General features: G+C 35.4%; 1 protein-coding gene across 4 annotated transcripts in view; it reads right to left on the bottom strand.

The window, feature by feature from the left end:
* Window positions 1–2,870: 2,870 nt before the first annotated feature.
* LOC149806740 (thiopurine S-methyltransferase-like) overlaps window positions 2,871–21,607 on the bottom strand; it is a 36,515-nt gene continuing 17,778 nt past the window's right edge. For all 4 annotated transcript variants that reach the window (XM_089957057.1, XM_089957050.1, XM_089957042.1 and 1 more), the window contains 4 exons: window positions 19,093–19,167; window positions 18,698–18,783; window positions 12,614–12,658; window positions 2,871–4,007 (listed from right to left, as the gene is read on the bottom strand). In XM_089957057.1, coding sequence (XP_089813183.1) covers window positions 3,793–4,007; window positions 12,614–12,658; window positions 18,698–18,783; window positions 19,093–19,167 — 421 coding nt within the window. In that variant the 3' untranslated portion in view covers window positions 2,871–3,792. The remainder of the gene's footprint in view (window positions 4,008–12,613; window positions 12,659–18,697; window positions 18,784–19,092; window positions 19,168–21,607) is intronic.

Here is a 21,607-nt window from a genome sequence, read left to right as displayed (position 1 = left end):
GTGACGTACATTTGTGATATGGGTGCTGTACTCAACAAGATGTATCACTTCACCAAGTTTCACGATTCCAGATATAACTGTATTCATAGTGTCCATGTTGTAGGTAACTATGCTAACTGATTTGACCATTCTGTTTCAGTGATAAACATCCATTAATGTCTGATATATTAAGTTAATTGTTACATATATGCTCATCTGTATGAGGTAGCATTATCCATCTACCTACAATTACAGTCTCAACAATACCAGTCTTCAACATAAAATGACTCTTAACATTACTAAACATTATTTAACATTACAATGACCACTCCGGTGTCCTAGTGGTTAAAGCATCTGCCTCAGAAGCAGGAGGTCATGGGTTTGAACCCCAGCTGAGTCATATCAAAGACTTACAAAAATGGTACTAACAGCTACTGCGCTAGGCGCTCAGCATTAAGAGGTTAGTGTTAGGACTGGTCGACCTGGTGTCAGGATAATGTGACTAGTTGGGACATCATGCTACATGTCTACGGCATGATGCCCCAGTTCTAGACATCAGTATAAACTGCCATACTGCAGACATCATAGCTATATGACTGAAAAATTGTTAAAGCTACGTTAAAAATCCTAATCACACACACACACTAAAATGAAGAGACCACTCCTGTGACTCAGTGGTTAGAGTGTCTGCCTTGGACACAGGTTTTAACCCTGGCAGAGTCAAACCAAAGGCATAAATGGTACAAACAGCTGTCTTGCTAAGCACTCTGCATTAGAGGTTAGTGTTAGGACCAGTTGACTGGTGTCAGGATAATCTGACTGTGTGGGACATGATGCTACATGTCTATATGGTGCCCCAGTGTTAGACATCACTATAAACTACCACACTGCTGACATCATAGCAATATGACTGAAAAATTGTTAAAGCTACATTAAAAAATCCAAATCTCACACACACACACACTAAAATGAAGAAACAGTGCAAACGTGCTTCAGTCTGAAAATATCATCATTACACTGGTCACATTTGCAATGAAACCATAAGTACAATGGCTGACTTGTCCAACTACAGCAGCATGGATCATACCTGCTGAAGTGGACTACAGTGCTGAGCTAATTTGCATACATGGACAGGACCATGACCTGATGCTGAGACTACAGCTATGTTAATTGTTGTATTGCTCGTCAGAAATAACATTCTTAAAATAAAATGATGTCACTACTTTTGATGTATTAAGTGTTCAAATATAAAAGAAACCATAAAAAAGATACTAGAATAAAGTGGGAAAGATGAAATAAATAAAAAAGTTATGGCTAATTACATCTTTTCCTTCATGCCTTGTTATTTTACTCGACTTTACACTAAAATGCAAGTTCATATAGGTTGCTTTCTCTGCAATACATGTAGTTAGTTCCTTCATGATGTGACTTGGAGATCCTTACACCTTTTATGTAGAAATTATCTGTGTTGTATTTCTTTTCCTTGCACTGTTCATCTACACAAATTCCACTTGTTTTTGTAAGTGCAGATCATTCCTTTCTACCGAATTTAGGAGTCAAGGACATTTTTAATTGCATTTTGATAACAAAAACTTTGTTCAAACTGCCCTACCAATAGTAACTTTGCTACCAGAAGACACTTGACATTTTCTTTTTTGTAGAAAGCTTGTAATCTTTCTCAGTCTTTCTTTTTCTCTCGCATGTAACTGTTACCTCACAAAAGCAGAGTAAACTCAGGACACAGGTCTCATGAAAAACATGCATCTGTCCTAAACAAAGTATTTTTGAATTAAGTATTGACAAATTTAACTTCTTTACAAATAATGTGTGTAAAATACTTTAATCTGAAAAGTTGAATGATGGTCTCTTCCTGTCTGTCTATGTATATGGAGGCAAGTATTACTATATAAAATTCATCAGATTTTGAAGGAAAAGAAAAAGGATTACAGTTTCATCATGCCAAATAGCAAAATACTTTGTGCATTTACATTTTTCAAATTAACCCACAAATAGGCTACACATTGCACCCATGACTGAGACTGAACTCATTTTTACTGACTCACACTTGCCTGATGTTAATTTTTACGGTAACATATGACAGGAGCTTAACTTTTATGTACCATCATACTGTCTATACTGCATGGCTTAAATCATTAGGACAATTTTTCGCTCAGTTTGTGCTGTAGGAGTTTCTTATTCTAAGCCTTGGAAGGGAACAATTTCCATATCCAACTGAAAATAACCACAATGTGTGGGATATTAAACACAGATGTTTCAGTGCCATAAAGACACATTCAGTATGATAAACACTTAACAGTAAAAGAACTCTGCTTTTAAAATGATCCCACAGAATATTGTATCAATTCAACAAAATACTGTATCTCACCTGTCAATGGTGCTGACGATGAAGATTTCTCCTAATCCAAGTAAGACAGATAATCCAAGCTTATCCGCATACAAACTTTAGGCATATAGTACTATTATACTAAACTTTCTGTCAATAAAGCAACTGTAGTCGTTTAGTGCTATTATACTAGTCAATAAAACAAATGAAGACTGTCAACATTCAAAAACTTTATTACTAAATCTTAACATTGTTCATCATGATGAAATGGTTTCCCCTGCAAAGGTGACAACTATAATTCACCATCCACTGTTAAGAAAAAACTGATTTGCCATCATTCATTGATCCCTGGGACTACTATACACTCTTTCCTCACAAGCCCCTCAATATTATTCAAATTCATGCAATCTCAGAAATCAAATATAATTATTTATCATTATCCCACTTATAAATATATACCTATCAACAACAAAGAATATAATCCATAGGTTTGATTGAAAGCATCTTGAATATTAATAATCACAAACAATTTCTGAGAAAACAAAACTAAATTTTCAAATATTTTATTATATAAATTGCAATTTACACTATAAGATGTATAATGCTAATAAGAAAACTTTTAATACTTGATTAAACCTCATTTTTTTGTGTTTTGTCTTGGCTGGTTTCCTTTTAGGAGTTTGGCAAGACTGATCTGCTTTCCCACACCAGAAATGAAGTCACTACAATTATCATGATTTAAAATGAACACTGATTTTTTTTCTTTAAAGGACATATGATTCATTAAATTATTTTGGTATAAAGAGCCAATTTAAATCAACCAAATGAAAATGATCACAGATTTACATAATTTACATAATTCCTGTTTAATAAGCATACAAGAACTGGAAGTTCCAATCATATGTTCATAGCTCAAAATGGGTACCTTGCTTAATATATTGGAGACAATCCCATTTAAGCTGTTTGTGTTTAGTTCTTTGACTGGAATACATCAAGGTTGGAGATTACATCTCTTGTGAAATTAAGAGGTTTACACACTGCATATAATGACTTTGTAGGTGAAAATGCAACATTTTTCCAGATATCATTGGCTCCCCCAGGTGTGACTTTGGTCTTAAAATTTTGAATGTGATTTCAAGAGGTTTTATATTAAAGTTTTGTATGTAACTGACCAATAACTACTGCAAAAAAGGTACAGCCAATGACCATCTTGAGGTAGATGCTCATGTACAAAATCTACATGCAAAGAGGACACATCTGGACAGTCATGACGACTAGTATGTAACACATAGTAGCAAGCCAGTAACTCGTTACTAAGTGGCAGTGTAAAGGAATTTTTTTAATAAATGATTGGTTACAATTCAAAAATTAATCTGCATGCAATTCTTTCTTTATAAGGTATATACAGTGTATACAGTGGATTCAAAATTATACAATTAGTGCTTTGGTTCCAATTCTGCCCATTTCTCCTACAATTTCAATGTTAGAAAGAAGAATAAGAAATTGACATAGTCAGACTTGACAAGTTCAAAAAATGAAGTTTTGGGGATATCAAGTGGCGTATCATCGGAAAGCCCAATTTCACGCCTTGCTGCTTCTAACTCAGCCATCTTGGCTTTGTATTTTTCTCGTCTTTGCTGTATTGTCTCTGTAGTATCCAAGTGACTGATGTTGCAAAAATCCCCTGTCAAATTATCAAAGAAAAAAATAATTTAATGAATAAAAATCTGGAATGCTTTATTTATCCATATTCTTGTTGTGTATTTTTCAGTAATAAACAGTAAAATATAGAAACACTTTAAAAAAAATTAATCATGTAATTTTAATGCTCACAGATGTGTAGCCTTACAAGAAATACAGCAAAAATGCAAGATGAAAACAATCTTGCAGCTTTTCAATAAAAGGGTAAGTGCTATGAGGTTAATACAAGGATATTAAAATAAAACTTGTTCTTATGACAAAAGTTAATCCAACAATTTTCATTAGAATCTGGACAGACACCCTTCCAATGGACACAATCCAACCAAACAGATTTAGAAGTAAATGAAAGACAGTGAGAGACAAAACTTCAACTCTAATATCAAAACTGTTAACGTTTAAAATGCAGCAAAAGACCAGCTCTCTATAAAATATCAATTTATTTTCTTTATGAGTTTCATTTTTAGTAGTTTTGTGAAAAAAGACAGCTTTGTCAATAATTAAATTCCTGAATATGACACTGTGGGGGTAGTCTTTTATACTGTATATATATGCAAACAACACAGAAGATCTGATCTGCCATTGCCTAATGCACCACCAGATTGGTTCTGTTTTGTTTGTTTACTGATCACTTCTAAATGCACAAAAATAGATATGCCAGCACATTATGCAATGCCAAATCTGAGCTTTTGCAGTTTGAAATTGGTCTATTACTAGTCATCATTGTTGCTGTTATTAATATAGATAATGTTGGTGATTATTTATTTATCAAATTATTTATTGAACTATATATGTCAACTATTTTAGCAAAAAAAAGGGAATTTTATAGTCAATTATGCTACTCCAAAAATACTTTCTACCCAATCACATTAACTATTGGAATTACCTCTGCTACTTTTAGAATCCAGCTCTCCTATAGACTTGAATAGCATCTCTATACTTTCTAGGAAGGGAAATAACTATTACAAATTACCTCCCCTTACCCTGCTAGGTGGAACTCCAGGACTCACGGTACTAATTCCACTCCAATGGTAAACATATGGAAACACTATCATATTCAAAATTCAATAACTTACAATTTATGGGTGCTGATAATGACACCTATAATTTTTCGTACACATCTAACCTTGGTGCAAGCTTATGTGTGGAGAACACCATATGACCCGCGGCAATTTGTTTACATACATGTGCATGAAACACGTGTTATTGATTCTGCACCAAATGAATCAGGTGCTACTTTCAGTATTGAGTACTCCTGAGTCAAGCCTGTAAAAATGCTAAAATTGCATCAGTAGAAATTTGTCAATATTTTTTTTTTACATTACATATAGGATAAGCTCTCAAAAGATATTTTTCCTAAAATTTTAATTTTCATTATTAACCAATTATGGACCACCAAACCTGTAAATACTCTATTATTTCTTCACCCATTTCTAGACTGGTTCACAGTTCTTCCGTATAATTAGCACGGTGTGTCCTCCGTAGATTGGATATCATCAGTTTTAACCTGAGCACTGGATATCCCAATCAACTGATGCCATTACATCTTTAACTTGACATAGTGTTGATAGGCAAAGTTTTATAGAATTAGATCGTATTTCATGAAATAAAATCCTCATCAAACATACCATTTCCTGTCAGAGATCAAAGTATAGTGAATGGATGAATCCCTTTAACCAGGATGATAACGCTTGTGGTGTTATGTCCTATTTAACTAGGTACAGTATGAGGAAAAGCATCCAGCATCCAGACCATATGGACTTTGTGTGCTTCAGATAAATTCAGCAAGCACATACTAGGTCCTGGAACCTTAACTCTCTCAAAGTATCAATTGATGAAAGGGAGTTTTAAAGTTATTTTCTGGTTGCAAGGAGACAAAAGCCTATTCTTAGCTATGAAACCCAGTTGTATCAATAAAATGGCTTAACCATTGGAAATACACTGCAAGAAGTTGGGATCCATGGAAAGAACATGGAACATGCCTGCTCTAGATGCCCCGGCCAAGGCTATCAAGGAAGTATGTCTTGTATGATAGTTGCTTGCATGGACAGTGTTGAGAAGTTCGAACTTGGCAGAGTTGAGTCATGTCAAAACCCATGATAGAATCCTCTTCAGGAACAAGGTTAGCAAGCGAGGTTGGGATAGATCAAAGTTGGTTTGCAAGTCTTAGAGATCTTTAGTTTGGCTAATGTCAAAACACCCATGATTTCTGACACCCATGATTTCTGAGCATGTCAGAAATCACGGATCAATATCTCTTAATAGTTTTTGGTGCTAGTTTCTTACTTTCAAAGAGAAAAAGAAAGAAGTTAGCCAGATGGGGAATGGAGGCTGACAGTTATTTGACATCATTTGCACAACACCAGTCACAAAAACATCCTTTTAAAAATGGAGGACTGATAAGATCCTCTCCACAGCTGAAGACTTAAGTTTTTGTCTTCTCATGGCCTGCTGGACAAAAGCCATGCATGAAGCTGAAGTTTCTCCATACATTAGCAACTGTGGCTGTTTGAGAAGCTTCATGGTCACTAGGATTTTCCTGGGCATGTCTGTCATCAATTCGAACAGAAAGTGACCCAAGACATGTCCCATTGGAGAGAGGTAATCAGGATTATTTTTCAATCTTTGCCCCTCATTTTCTGGATTTAATTTATATTCAGAATTGTTGAGGGGAAAGGCATGGGCCCCAATTCCCTCACAGCTGATTGGAAGGGCAATAACAGCCCAAACATTTAGATCCAGGAATGTGGAGAGGAAGGTCGGCAGCATGTTGTTCCACTTTGTCACAAAAACATCTTCCATTGGTCAACCCCACAAGCTATACACTCAAATGGAAAATAGATGGAGGGACCACTTTGTGTGCAGTAGCTATCCCCTCCTTGTTAGAGAATTGGCCAGAACAATGAACCTGTCCAAAATGTGTTGTACCTGAATGCTTATCTGATGTTGGGAATACCAATGAAGGTAGTCCCATTGCAATATGCATAGTTTGTGGTAACTCCATTCCACCTTGTTTCTAAAGGAAATTGAACACTACTGATTTATTTCACATTATTAATTGTTGATCAACTGGACAAGAAATTGGACACCACTGAGAGAGGAGAGCCATCTGCAAAGGGTGGATTTAGAGGCAACCAATATTCATGAGATCCACTGCTGCACTGAAGATGTTGATGAGTTGAAGGAACTCTCTAGCCATGATAAATTTTTTAGAAGAACCTTCCTGTGGCGCTCAGACAATATAGTTGATGCATTTGAGAAGAAGACAGACTAGGTTTATATGGTTGAGTAACTTGAACGATCTCTACTGCCCTTTTGTCTAGTTGTGTCTTTATCTCCTTCTGCAATATGTTTATCTTCATGGGGACAGTCAGAGTCTCCATCATGAAGGGAATTCGCAAGAGGGGAGGTAGCTGGTTGGACAAGATGTGGAGCCTCTCTGAAACTAAATTTATCAACCATTTGTCATGAGGGAATAAACTGGTCCATGAACTGTGGAATAGAAGGAGCCTGACACCCACCAGAGGGTTGCCAGGGGGGCAGTAGAGGGCATAAGTCATTGTTTGGAGTTGGGAGGCAAAGAAGAGGAGAAAACCCGTTTTCTATCTCCAGCATTGGAAAGATAAGAAAGATGGTTCTGAGACACTCTGAACTGCTTGTACAATAATATCATGGTATGGCATGGCTGGCTGGGGTGGAACAGACAGCTGGTTCAGTACAGTTGGCTGACTTGGCTGGTTATCCTGCTGTGCTTGTGCGCTGTCAAATCAACTGTACAACCAGAAGAACAGTTGGCTGACCTGTCTGGGTAGCAAAGTCAGAATAAGACATTGTTGCTGATAGTAAGGATGAATGATTTTTGAAAATTGAACCCATACCATATGTATTGGGTCCAAATGGCTGGACTGTTTTGTCTATAGACGGGACTGCAAATATATTACTGTGGTCAGATTTTTGGCAGGACTGCTAGATAGGTTGGTCAACAGCTGGAGTAGTAAATAATTTACCATAAGAATAATATTGGCTGGATCAGACAACAAAATCATAAAACACTCCTATACTTCCGGCTTCACCTTCCATATCATGTCCTGTCAGGGATTTGGACTTGGGTTGCCTATTTTTGTAGGATACAACTTCAACACTTTCACTGACAAAGCTCCATACTGATGACCCTCAAAAGAAGATCTCTGTTGGCATCCATCAGCAATACGTTCTCAAGTCAAAGCAATTTAACAGGTGGAGGGGGGGAATCCCTCATCCTTGGCTAAACTAGATAATGAGACAGAGGAAGGGTATAACCTTACAATGTCTTGAACACTAGATTTCGATTGAGCCCTTGTTTCCTTGCCCTTGGGCTGTTTTTTAGAATATTGGACAATATGTTTCTGTCCACAAAGAACACAGGTTTTGGACAATAAGTCAGGGATCATCCTGGGCTTCGCCAATGTTGCAAATTGTGATTTTATTTCCTTATTGGCAACAAAATATACCATCTGGCAATTTTTGGGGTGACAGCCTTTTTGGCTGTTTAATTTGTACATACAATCATGGATTTGGAGTGAACAAATTCAAAGGGACCATAAAGGGTAGTCACAAACTTGGGTACACAATGCACTGGAATCTATCTATTACATAAACAAATCCATTGTTCGTATTGACAAACCCATCTTTACAGTGCACTGTTACATCATAATCCGCTTATGTTGACATCTGGCTTGATGACTGTATGCTGTGATACACTCAGTCATGCTACCAGACTATACCTACAATCAACTGACCTCTGAAGACGTGAACAGAAACAGCTACAATTAACTGAATGGCTAATCCTTCTGTTGATTTTTAAAAAAAATATACCAATAAAATAGTTTTGCTGAAACTTCAGAGAAAACTGATTACCTTTCAAGTACCGATTGCTGTGTATAAATGCAAAGCAAATGGAAAAAAATCTCAATCAGAATTATATACTGTCAACAGTGCAACATTATCATGGGTAAACGTAAGTTAGACACTGCATGTTCACCATCTCATCATAAGGGTAAGTTAACAAAACTAACAGCATTTGGATTTAGTGCAAATTCATCAGACAAGACAGTCACTGAACCTGATGTTATACCTGACAGTCCAGCATCATCTACATGTAGTGATGATAGCAATGCTTCAAGTGCAACACCACATCATGATAAACGGGTCAAAAGTTCCCAAAAATTTCTTGACAGTTGAAAAATTGGACATCCATGGCTGAGAAATGATACAAAGTTAAAGCAGATGTTCTGTGATATATGTATCAAGGCACAATTTGTCAATTCATTTTCAACTGGCTGTGATATTTTGATGAAGGAGTGTGTCACCAAACATGAATCCAGGTGGGTAAGTAATATGTTAATTTTGCTCATTGATCTTTTACTTTTGCCATCAATCCCGTGTTACGACTGCAGGGACTTAATCTACACAACAAGAAATAGAAAAACAAACAAGTTTTGCAGAATTGAAAATAATTTATTTCTCAAAATACAAATTAACTTACAACATGGTGAATGAATTTCTATTTCCTAAAAGTCCTATCAATTCCAATAGTGCCAAGAAATCCGAATACATTCCAACGAAAAATGCCCCTTCTGTGTTGAAGTTTCAAATGTACAGAAAGAATTAATTAATTTCCATAGAATTCAAATAGTTGTTGAATAGATTTAGTTAATACCATACAGTTATTCTAGCGTGTCATGCAAAAAATAAATCTTTTCAAAAGCCAAGTCGGGAGATTGAATCCGAAAACAAGCAGATTGGGACCTACCATCAGGAAGATTTTTGTGGCATATTTAAGCATTGTTTTCACGAAATATTCTCTGATTTTTTGGGTTCAATACATGTGAAATTCTCAAAAAGGACACGCCGTTTCTCCATGTGGAGTGTGATATTTGCTTCCCTCCCAACGTGCCCCCATTTTATATTCTATACAAATTACAATAGCTGAAGGTTAGACTTAAGCCTCTTCGACATACTTCAAAGAAACCATCTGTTCTACACTGAGTGAAAGCACTTGAAATTGATTGACAAATAAACCATGCCCTTTTTTGTTATAACTCCTAAAATGGGTGTGAATTTACGTTAACAGTTAAAATTTTGTCTCTGGCTACCATACATGTGGTAACTATTTCCCACCATTTTTCCTTATTGTTAACTAGTATATGCATATAACACTGTCGACTCAATAACAAATTTTGTCCGAATTGGTTGGGGGGGGCACATATGCTCTGTGAAATGTTTCTTCACTCCTTTTAATTTAATGATGGTAATTAATGTTTATATATACGGTACATTAATCCCAGGTGTTGACTCATGTATGTTTCATTGATGGGAATGGAGATCCTAGTTTGCTTCTTGAGAAAAATTCTACAGCATTCAGTGATCATTCTTGGGATTCAGGAAACAATTCACTATAAGCAAAGCATGTAACGTGTGGCAAAAATAAATTTGTGAACTCTTGGTTGATGGAGATGTACTTTGTGAAGCTAGCCATAAAAGAGGGCGGGCATTTAATTAGTAAATGCATGAAATCGACGGTTGCATTATACATCACTTATCTTACATTGCAAAGCATAGGGTTTTAGTATTAAAATGTCATTAACGAAAGTTCCTTACAAAACTATTATTTGGAAAATACTATACATATTATAGATTTGCTTAATACCTATTTAAAAAATGAGCGAGACACTGTAGATGTCAGGAAAGTAGATATTTTACATCTGATAAAGCATTTTTTCCAGGTGACAACAGTCCTATGTTTTCACTAATGGTGATGCGGGATGCAAAGACCATGGAAGTAGCGAAAATCGCTGCTATTAGTAAAGGTTGTTGTTGTTGTGGGGTTTAACGCCATTTTTCAGCACACGATAGGCTATGCATGGCGGCCAGTATTAATGGTGAAGGAAGAACCCGGGAAAACCCCGGGAAGAATCACCGACCCACGAGAAGCTACTGGCAAGCTTACTCACATACTCACATTGGCCGAATCCTAGACTCGAACCCACGAAGATAGAGGTGAGATGGCAGTGATCTGTAATGGAGAGCACTTTAGACCACTCGGGGCCCCCATTAGTAAAGGTAAAAATGCCATTATCAGTGCCATGAGGAACACTTTCTTTGTGGGTCACTACAACCTGGCCAGTACAATTGTTCCAAAGCTGCACCAGTTGTGTATCATTATATTATAGACTGTTAACTGTAATATTCTGTGGAATAAATGACAATAACATGGGGAAAAATACATGTACAACCTTAAAATATTTATTGTGATGTTACGTCTGTAGTACACCGTGATTATTTCCATTTCAGGGCGCCATCCAGTTCTCAGACCTTAAAGCAGATATGCAAACATTATATGGCAGTCACAAAAGCACCAGTGAGTTTCAGTAGTAGTTGGCTGATGTAATAGTTGACGAGATGGTTACTGAGGTCAAGGAATCATCATCATGTGACATTATATAACATTTTAATAGTGTATTGCTTATTGTCAATAAAGTAATAACTATCTCATCTTTTTCAATTTTCACTGCGTATTACATTAATAGACTTGGAAAAATATTTACTACTTGTTCTGGCGACACTTTTTGAAAATTGGCGACAAGATATTGAGATTAGTGATTTTTTGAGCGACAACTTTTTAAATGCCAGGACCATCCCTGAATAAGCATTTAGTTACAGTCAAGGCAGGATTCATGAGTGTCTTCTGGAAACTTAAAATGACTGTATCTTTTACATTTAATAGACATATTGTTGTGGCCTGTCTGAGAACAAAACACACCAGGTGTAAATACAAGTTGAGATAATGGCTACTGAATTGCAAAAAGTGAATGTATAATTTACTGATCAAATTAGCAAGAACTGAATGAAAGAGCAATTAAGTATATACTGATAATATTAAAATATATCAGACTTAAGTGATAATTTATGCTAACAGGCACACCTAAAAACAAGACAATCTGTACTGTGGTACTACATAGCTGCAATATGTCATTGCCGATGTAAACACATTAAGCAATAAAAATTCACATAATATCTGAAATTTCACCAAAATACACAAAAATGTAGAAAACACTTTCACAGTATCATTGTTTGACTTACTGTATTATCAAAAAAGACTGTTGGATGGCCAACAAAAAAGGATAAAAATACATGGAGGCCTATTGACAGTTTGCTGTGAAAGTTAAACTGATGATGTCCAATATACATAATACCACCTAGCATCATAAAGGGGAGGTAAACCATAATAGTTACTTCCATTTGTTCATACAACGTATAGACAGGCTTTTCAAGGCTATGGGAGGGCTGGATTCTACAGGCAACAGAGGTAATTCCTATTGTTAATGTGTGTAATTGTATTCTACGGAGAAATATATAACTTGCTGAGTTTGGTAAATTAATAGTGAAATACACTTGCCCTGTGTATTTTTTTCAGCTTGTCACAGGCACACAGGCAACTGATTTTAATATTGCTGCATTCAGTGTAAAAGGTGTTCCAAAGTTCATAGTACATCATCATATTAAAGAAAGCTGTAAATAGTGATTTTATTACAATGAACATCCCTAACTTACCGTATAACTCTTGTACACGCTCAACACAAAATGGATGTGGAGGTCCTGTAAATAGAAACAAGAGCTTCCTCTGTTTCAAAAAGAAACCTTCAGAAGGTCATATTATATCTAAATAAATGTCCTGGATAAAATTCAAGGACTTAATTTTGTTTCCCGGCAGCTGACTTCTGGGTTTTCAAACCTGACATATTATAATTTGGTACCAACCAGCCCATTTATATTGGACATAACTTGGTATCTACCAGCCCTTTTAATCTGATTGTTGATGTTGTTGTTGTAGGGTTTAATGCCATTTTTCAGCACATGATAGGCTATACATGGCGGCCATTATTTATGGTGGAGGAAGAACCCGGGAAAACCCCCAGAAAGAACCACCGACCCATGAGAAGCTACTGGCAGGCTTTCTCACATACACACATTGGTCAAATCTGAGACTCAAACCCACGCAGACAGAGGTGAGATGGCAGTGATCTGTAACGGACAGCACTTTAGATTACTCAGCCCCCCCCCCCAAGTTTAATCTGGTACCAACCAACCCATTTATATTTGACACAATTTATTACCTACCAACCCATTTATATTGGACATAATTTTGGTACCATTCAGCTTAATTATACTGTATATAATTTTTGTATCCACCAGCCTAATTATACTGGATATAATTTGGTACCTACCAGCCCAATTATACTGCATATAATTTCGTACCCTACATGCCATTCATACAAGATATAATTTACTGTCCTGTAAATCACAATATTTTTGCCACTAAATTTGAGTACATACGAAATTCTAGCATATTAGGCACATATAACTTAGCTGTGAGGGAAAATAATTTTGTTGCACAAGTTTTAACTTACAATGTACACTCACTTTTAAATTGAGTATAACTGCAAACAACACGGAAATTGATCCACCATCGCATAATGCACTGGCATATCAAGATCTATGTTTTGTTTTCAACCAATTACTCCTACCAAACTGCATAGACCCAGATCTGGCCATGGATTATGCAACTGCTGATCTCAGACCATGCATATACCATACCTAATAAACTTTTATATGTGCCTGTCATCATGGAGGAAATGAAGTGTTATTTAATAACAACATGAGGTATTATGAAATTCAACATAACAACCACTCTAATCAATGCTGGATCTTAAAAGTAAAACTAGAACTGTTAGCTATGGATGAAACACAAAGGGCCTTGCTCCATACTGAATTAAATTGGATAAACCAAAGTCAGAAAATGGGGGCCACAACTCCTCTAAATGATGATGTGGAATACTTGAAATGCAACTCAAGGTCTTAATCAATACAAGCAGCATACTATGTGAAGAGCAAGATAGGAAGTTTAATGAAAGTGATCATAACTATGTCCAAAACAAAGTAGATGGGAATATGCTGAATGTAAAAATATGAAGTTGGTTGTAAAGGGCCATAACTCTACCCAAAATGGTGCAGATTCATCAAAACCCCAAAACTGCATGTCTAAGTCTAAAACCATGAAAAGCACATGTAAGTAAATGAGACAATATTCACCGCCTCAGAATAAGCTTAATGGTTCTTGAGCTATGCCAGTTACAAGCAGCATTTTGTGATGATATGAAGTTAGTTGTCAAGGGACATAACTCTGTAAACAAGGGCTCAAGTGGGTCTGATAGCACTAACCTGGCATACATTGATCATAAAGACAAATGAAATAATAAGGCAGGTGCCTTGGGTTGATGATATGCATATTAGGATAATTTTCAGCTGTTGGTAGAAATTATTGGATATTTGTTATGTTAACTGTGTTTCCACTCTGAGAAATGTTTTACCTGAATTAAATGGAACATTGCCATCTTTTCTATGAATGTGAAAGGTGGTACAAGAACTCTATACCAGTTTTAGAGAAAAAAGTTTGAAGAATTTTTTTATATAGCAAAAGTCATACTGTATGGAAGACAAGTTTTATTTACGGATTTTCCACTTCACTACAAAGGAAGCCATCCCAGATACAAACTTTAAATGAGCATATCCTAAGTAACATTCATACCAAGTTTAATAAAAGTTTGCTTGGTCTTTCTGACAAAGTTGAAAATAGATTTTCCATGCATTTGCTATGGAAGCCACCCAACTGGGGGTGGGTGGCAACATTAGACTCAATAATAATAGAGCAAGTTCTAAGAACCATTCCTACCAAGTGTGTGATAAAAACTGGCTCAGCTGTTCTAGAGAGTACCTTGTTTTCCACCTGATTTTCTAAGAAAGTCACACGATTGATATGGGAGCAACCCTGAGCATAATTTTGACACAGCATTGCCTAACAAAAATTCTTGGTCAGAATAGGCTACAATTGTAATGAAAAATTCAAAAGTAGATTTTTTTATAGGGCTGCTAAGGAAACCACTGTGTTGCTAAGTAAGCCACCCAAAACAATTTTGATAAATATATCCTAACAAATATTCGTACAAAGTTTAATCAAATTGCCTCAGCTGTTCTGGAAAAGTTGAACATAGATTTTTCAAATGGTTGCATTTGAAACCAGCTGATTGTTATAAGAGCCAGCCTGGAAGCAACTCTTAAAAAGCATGTCGTAAGAATCAAAAAGACATTTTCCACCTGGCAGTTAAAGAAGTTACATCAGCTCAGCTATGGGAACCATCCAAAACACAAGTTTGATACATGATGTCCTAACAAATACATTTACCATGTTTGATCAAAACTAGCTTGGCTGTGCATGAGAAAAAAATAGGCTTTCCACTTACATGTTGTGGAAGCCACACCACCATGGGATCCAGTGTAGAACATTTTTTTTTATAGACAACATCCTAAGAAATAGTCTTACCAATTTTTGTCATTCTAGAGAAAATGTTCAAAATAGGAAGCCACACCCACTCTGGATAAAATGTTTGCAAAGCATGTCAGAAGGAATATTCCAGTCATATTTAATAAAAACTGGCCGAGTCATTCCGGAAAAGATGTGAAAACTGGTTTTCCATTTTTGGTTGCTATGGAAACCACACATTTGCTTGGCAAGCCACTTGAAACATCAGTCTGTAGAAGAGCATCCTGAGAAACATTCCTACCAAAGTTTATTGGAATTGGTCCATCACTTTTTCAAAGACGAAAATATCAATGTGGATGTACAACACATGATGGATAAAGCAAGACAGATACATGGTTATATGATAAGCAACAACCTATTTGTAAATGTAAATTTAATTGCCAGTCATCACAGCTCTATCTGGAAATGGAACTGAAAAGGTGAAATCTATGAAAGATACATTGAAGTCTTACTATATCAAAAAATGCACATGCCAAATTGCATCAGAATAAGCTGAATGGTTCCTGGGCTTTGCTTTGCACATATTTGAAGGGGAGATGATTAAAATAAGCAATAAAACCATCAAAACTGAACATGAAAAGATGAAAGCCTTACAATGCACATCAAAGTTTAACAGGCAATTCATCTGCCAAATGGTATCTATTTATCTGTAATGGTTGTGAAAATTTCATGCTCACAGCAAGTGCAAACAGACATACACATTTAATGACGGACAGATGGAAATGATCATTATTATAACATTTACCACATCTTGATGGACAGCCCTAATTATAGACAAAACATAAATCAGAGCATTTCTGCAAAGTAGTATCCACAAATATATGTGTTCACACAAATAGTATTATGTCCTTAGCATAACATGGTATTATGTCCTAAGTATAACATGGTATTATCTCACCCTTAGTATAACATGGTATTATGTCATCCTTAGTATAACACATTATGTCATCCTTAGTATAACATGGTGTTATGTCCTAAGTATAACATGGTATTATGTCACCCTTAGTATAACATGGTATTATGTCATCCTTAGTATAACATATTATGTCATCCACAGTATAACATGGTATTATGTCCTAAGTATAACATGGTATTATGTCACCCTTAGTATAACATATTATGTCATCCTTAGTATAACATACTATGTCATCCTTAGTATAACATGGTGTTATGTCATCCTTTGTTTGACATGGCATTATGTCATCCTTAGAATAACATGGTAATATGTCATCCTTAGTATAACATGGCATTATGTCATCCTTGGTGTAACATGGTATTATGTTATCCTTAGTATAACATGGTATTATGTCATCCTTAGTATAACATGGTAATGTCATCATCAGCAAAACATGATATTATTTCATCCTCAGTGTAACATGGTAATATTTCCTTCTTAGTATAACATTGCATAATGTAATCCTTAGTATAACATGGTAATGTCATCCTTAGCGAAACATGATATTATGTCATCCTCAGTGTAATGTCATCCTTAATATAACATGGTATTATGTTATCCTTAGTATAACATGGTATTATGTTATCCTTAGTATAACATGGTAATGCCATCCTAAGCAAAATATGGTATGATGACATCCTTAGTGTAATGTCATGCTTAGTATAACATGGTATTATGTCATCCTTAGTATAACACAGTATTATTTCATCCATAGCATAGCATGGTATTGTCACCCATAGTATAACATGATATTATGTCATCCTTAGTAAAACATGGTAATGTCATCTTTAGTAAAACATGGCATTATTTCATCCTTAATATAACATGGTATTGTATCATCCTTAGTATAACATGGCATTATGTCATTCTTAGAATAACATGGTATTATGTCATCCTTAGAATAACATGGTATTATGTCATCTTTAGTATAACATGGTATTATGTCATCCTTAGAATAACATGGTATTATGTCATCCTTAGAATAACATGGTAATATGTCATCTTTAGTATAACATGGTATTATGTCATCCTTAGAATAACATGGTAATATGTCATCTTTAGTATAACATGGTATTATGTCATCCTCAGAATAACATGGTATTATGTCATCCTTAGAATAACATGGTATTATGTCATCTTTAGTATAACATGGTATTATGTCATCCTTAGAATAACATGGTATTATGTCATCCTTAGAATAACATGGTAATATGTCATCTTTAGTATAACATGGTATTATGTCATCCTTAGAATAACATGGTATTATGTCATCTTTAGTATAACATGGTATTATGTCATCTTCAGAATAACATGGTATTATGTCATCCTTAGAATAACATGGTATTATGTCATCCTTACCATAACATGGTAATATATCATCCTTAGTCATGCTTGGTAAATTGACAATTTTTTTATCATTTACAGTATTTTAACATGTATGAACCCATCCCTATTCTTGATTTTAGTTCAGGCCTAAGACTTGAACAGTGGGTCAACTTCATATGCATTATCCAATCCCTATTCTTGGATTTATTTCAGGTCAAAGACATGCAGAATGGTTCAATTTCACAATTTCATATGCATGAACCCAGTCCTATTTTATTCCTTAATTCAGACCTGATACTTGGTGAGTGGGTCAATGTCATGATTTCATATGCATGAACCCTGCCCTATTCTATTACTTAATTCGGGCCTGATACTGTTAAATTTCACGAATTAGTCATATATAATTATGTCAACACACTGACATCTTTTTCACATCGACAGGAATCAGCACTACCCTTGCTCAATATAAACTCTGTAAACATACGTTACTTTACTATAATTGCTGGTCTTAAGTTTTGCTAATGGTTGCATTCTCAGATAATATAGTCTTAATTACCCCACAATCCAAATGTTATGCTATATTTTCAATCCTGGACCAATGTTGTTTTTTTGTGGGGGGGGGAGCTGCAGTGGCTCAGTGGTTAGTGTGCTTGACTCAGGACTGAAAGGGAGCGAGTTTAATTCCTACTATCATACCAACCTGGGTCAGCTACCATTGTGTGTTCTTGGGCAGGCACTTTACTCCAATTGCATTGGCACTAAATAACCTACTTGTGTTGCTGTGCCATAAAGCACCAAACCAAACCAAACCAATTTCTAAGGAACTGAACTAATGGCAGTGGGTAAATGTCATCAATCTTGGATAAGATTTCTCTCTATTCTCTTATCATGTAGAAAAAGAAGCATTAACAGATAGATCAACAGATATTAGGAATTTCACCTGGACAAGGGAAATAACTGTTTTATGTGTCCTTACCAATAAAGACAGAACCATCAAAGTCTAAAGTGGACAACAGGTACAGACCATCTGGCTTCAACAAGGACAATAGCAGCTCTCGGTATCTAAAACAAACAAACAAAATACTTGTGTGAATTTTACTTCCAAAATATTAAAAGCTCAACTGTCAAGCTGTCTTTTCAGTTTTTTACACATCACTTCCAAAGTTGAATAAGGGCAACAACACTAAATGACTGTGAAACATAAGAAAATATGTGACAAAGTCAAAGTTTTTATAGGTAATTGAAGATTCCGTGCATTTATTTCTTGGAATTCATACTCACTATTCTTTAATGGTTACATTACTTTATATAATTTTAATGATAATATTAATATCTAATAATGTTCTAAAATTTTCAAAGTCAATGACTCACCTTGTATGATCAGCAACATTGATAGCAATTACAGACCTAGAGTCCCATATTATGTCAAACTGCCCCAAAAGATCCCTGCAAAATTAAAATATTGAGAAATGAATAACATCTGTGTAAAGCAATTATTTTTCATAGGCACAAGAAAGCAATAACAAGACTATTAACCAAAAAGAATTTCCATGAATTCAAGACCATTTCTTACTTTTAACTGCTAAGTGCTGAAACCATCTCTGATAATGATATTCAGCAATAGAAAGATTTTCAAATTAGCTGCTGTGGTGGATATACTGGATGTTGAATTGGGACTACTTTCATTTAGAACCAACAATACATCATTTTGGACCAGCAAAATATGACAAGATCTTCTGGTTTAAATGCCATGTTGATATGACTTTTTCTATTCTGGAGAATTAATCATAAGATGTTCAAGATGGCTGCCATGGTGGCTATATTGTATATCAGATTGGCAGTATTTCTATTTAGGACCAACTATACATCATAAAACGTCTCTTGGTGAAAGCACAATACTGATATGATCAACCATCTAGTAGAAGGGTGATAACAAGATCAAGAAAGCCATAGTCATAGCCATATTGGAGGTCAGATGCACCAATTTCATTTACAACCAACTAGAAGTCTTTCAGTGAAAACCCCATGCTGATATGACCATTCATTCATAAGTAGTGATAAAATGATTTTCAAGATGGCCACTCTGGTGGCCATGTCAGATGCCTATGCAGCACCATTTAGGACCATCAAGACATATGAAGCCTGTCGTAAAAATCCTGTTGATATGACAATCAATTTACGAATAAAGATAACATGATTTTCAAGATGGCCACTGGAGCAGCCATACCACATGTACAATCGACACCATTTTTATCTGGACCAACTTGATATCATAAGAAGTCATGTGGTGAAAACACAGTAATATAACTTTTGTTCAGGAGTAGTGATAAAATTTTCAAGATGTCCACTGTGGCAGCCATATTGGACATAAAGATTGGTGCCATCTTCATTTGGGACCAACCAGACATCATCAGAAGGCTTGCAGTGAAAAGCCTACTCTAATATGACCATCCATCCAGAAGAAGTTGCAAAAACAACTGGGTGGCCATACTGGACATTAAATCGTCACCATTTTCACTGAGGAGCGACTAAACAGCATAAGATGACAAAAATTTTGTATCAATATGACTTTCTAGTCAGGAGGAGTAGCAATAACAACATTTATAAAATGTCAGTTGTGGTGGCCACATTGATGTCAGAGTGGCACTATTTGTATTCAGTACAAACCTAACTATGGGATGAATATGTGTGTACTTTCGTGGCAATCCAAGTAGTTTAGGAGAAATAGCAATAACAAACTTGTGACAATGGATGTCTGAACAATGACAGCATAAACTCTACAGTCTAATGACAAACTTGTGACAATGGATGTCTGAACAATGACAGCATAAACTCTACAGTCTAATGACAAACTTGTGACAATGGATGTCTGAACAATGACAGCATAAACTCTACAGTCTAATGACAAACTTGTGACAATGGATGTCTGAACAATGACAGCATAAACTCTACAGTCTAATGATAAACTTGTGACAGTGGATGTCTGAACAATGACAGCATAAACTCTACAGCCTAATGACAAGTTGAGCTAAAAAAAACACAACACCAATTTTAGACCAACTTTAAATTTTATTCTTTCATCTCAGGGTGTGTCTGTGTATCTGTGAAGGGTCCTTGGATTTTCTTTTGAACAAAATTATTTTATTTTTTTTTTCAGCTAGTAAAATCAACTGAATTAATTCTTTTTATCTACAAATCAAAGCATGAGTATTTGTTTTAAAGGTTTTGAGGGGTCCAATAATAATGTTCTCAGAGAAATGCAGCCCCCCACCCCTAAAAATAATGGTCAGTCCATAAACATTGCAAGGAAATGAGAATTGTCCAACTCATGAAATCTGAATAAGAACTATTTTCAACAATATTCTAGCCAATAATCTGATCTAAAAGTATTAGATAAACTGCCATTTCTTCACAATGTTGCATTAAAACAAAAAGCTGAATTGATGTGTCACAAACTTACAATGTGTCTTCATTGTGAATATACAATAAAATCTCATTGATCTGAAATGCTTGCTGAACAGTAAAAACATTTGAATAAGTTGGGATAAAAGATAAAATTTTCGTACATTTTATAAAGTTTGGTAAAATTCTGCAGAACTGTTGCGGAGAAAAAGGTTAATGTTTACTAACACTGGCCACATTTTATGATAAATTTATAAAAATTAAACATTTCTTTCTGTCAAATCTGGTCAAATTCTCTTTAGTGGTGTTTAAATAGAAGTTACCTTTGGGGTTTTCCATGTCTAGTAAAGGCAGAAATATTAGACAGTGGATTAGGATCGTTTGAATAAAATTTAAAACTATATCTATGCAAAGAGGTTTCTGTCAAATTCTGCCAGGTGGATTATGCAAAGTTATTGAAACATATCTCTATTTTTAGTGATGG

This window comes from Sinohyriopsis cumingii, chromosome 1 (assembly GCF_028554795.1).
Source record: "Sinohyriopsis cumingii isolate HCF-2022 chromosome 1, ASM2855479v2, whole genome shotgun sequence".
Taxonomy (NCBI): Eukaryota; Metazoa; Mollusca; class Bivalvia; order Unionida; family Unionidae; genus Sinohyriopsis; species Sinohyriopsis cumingii.
This window is presented reverse-complemented; position numbering and strand designations above follow the sequence as displayed.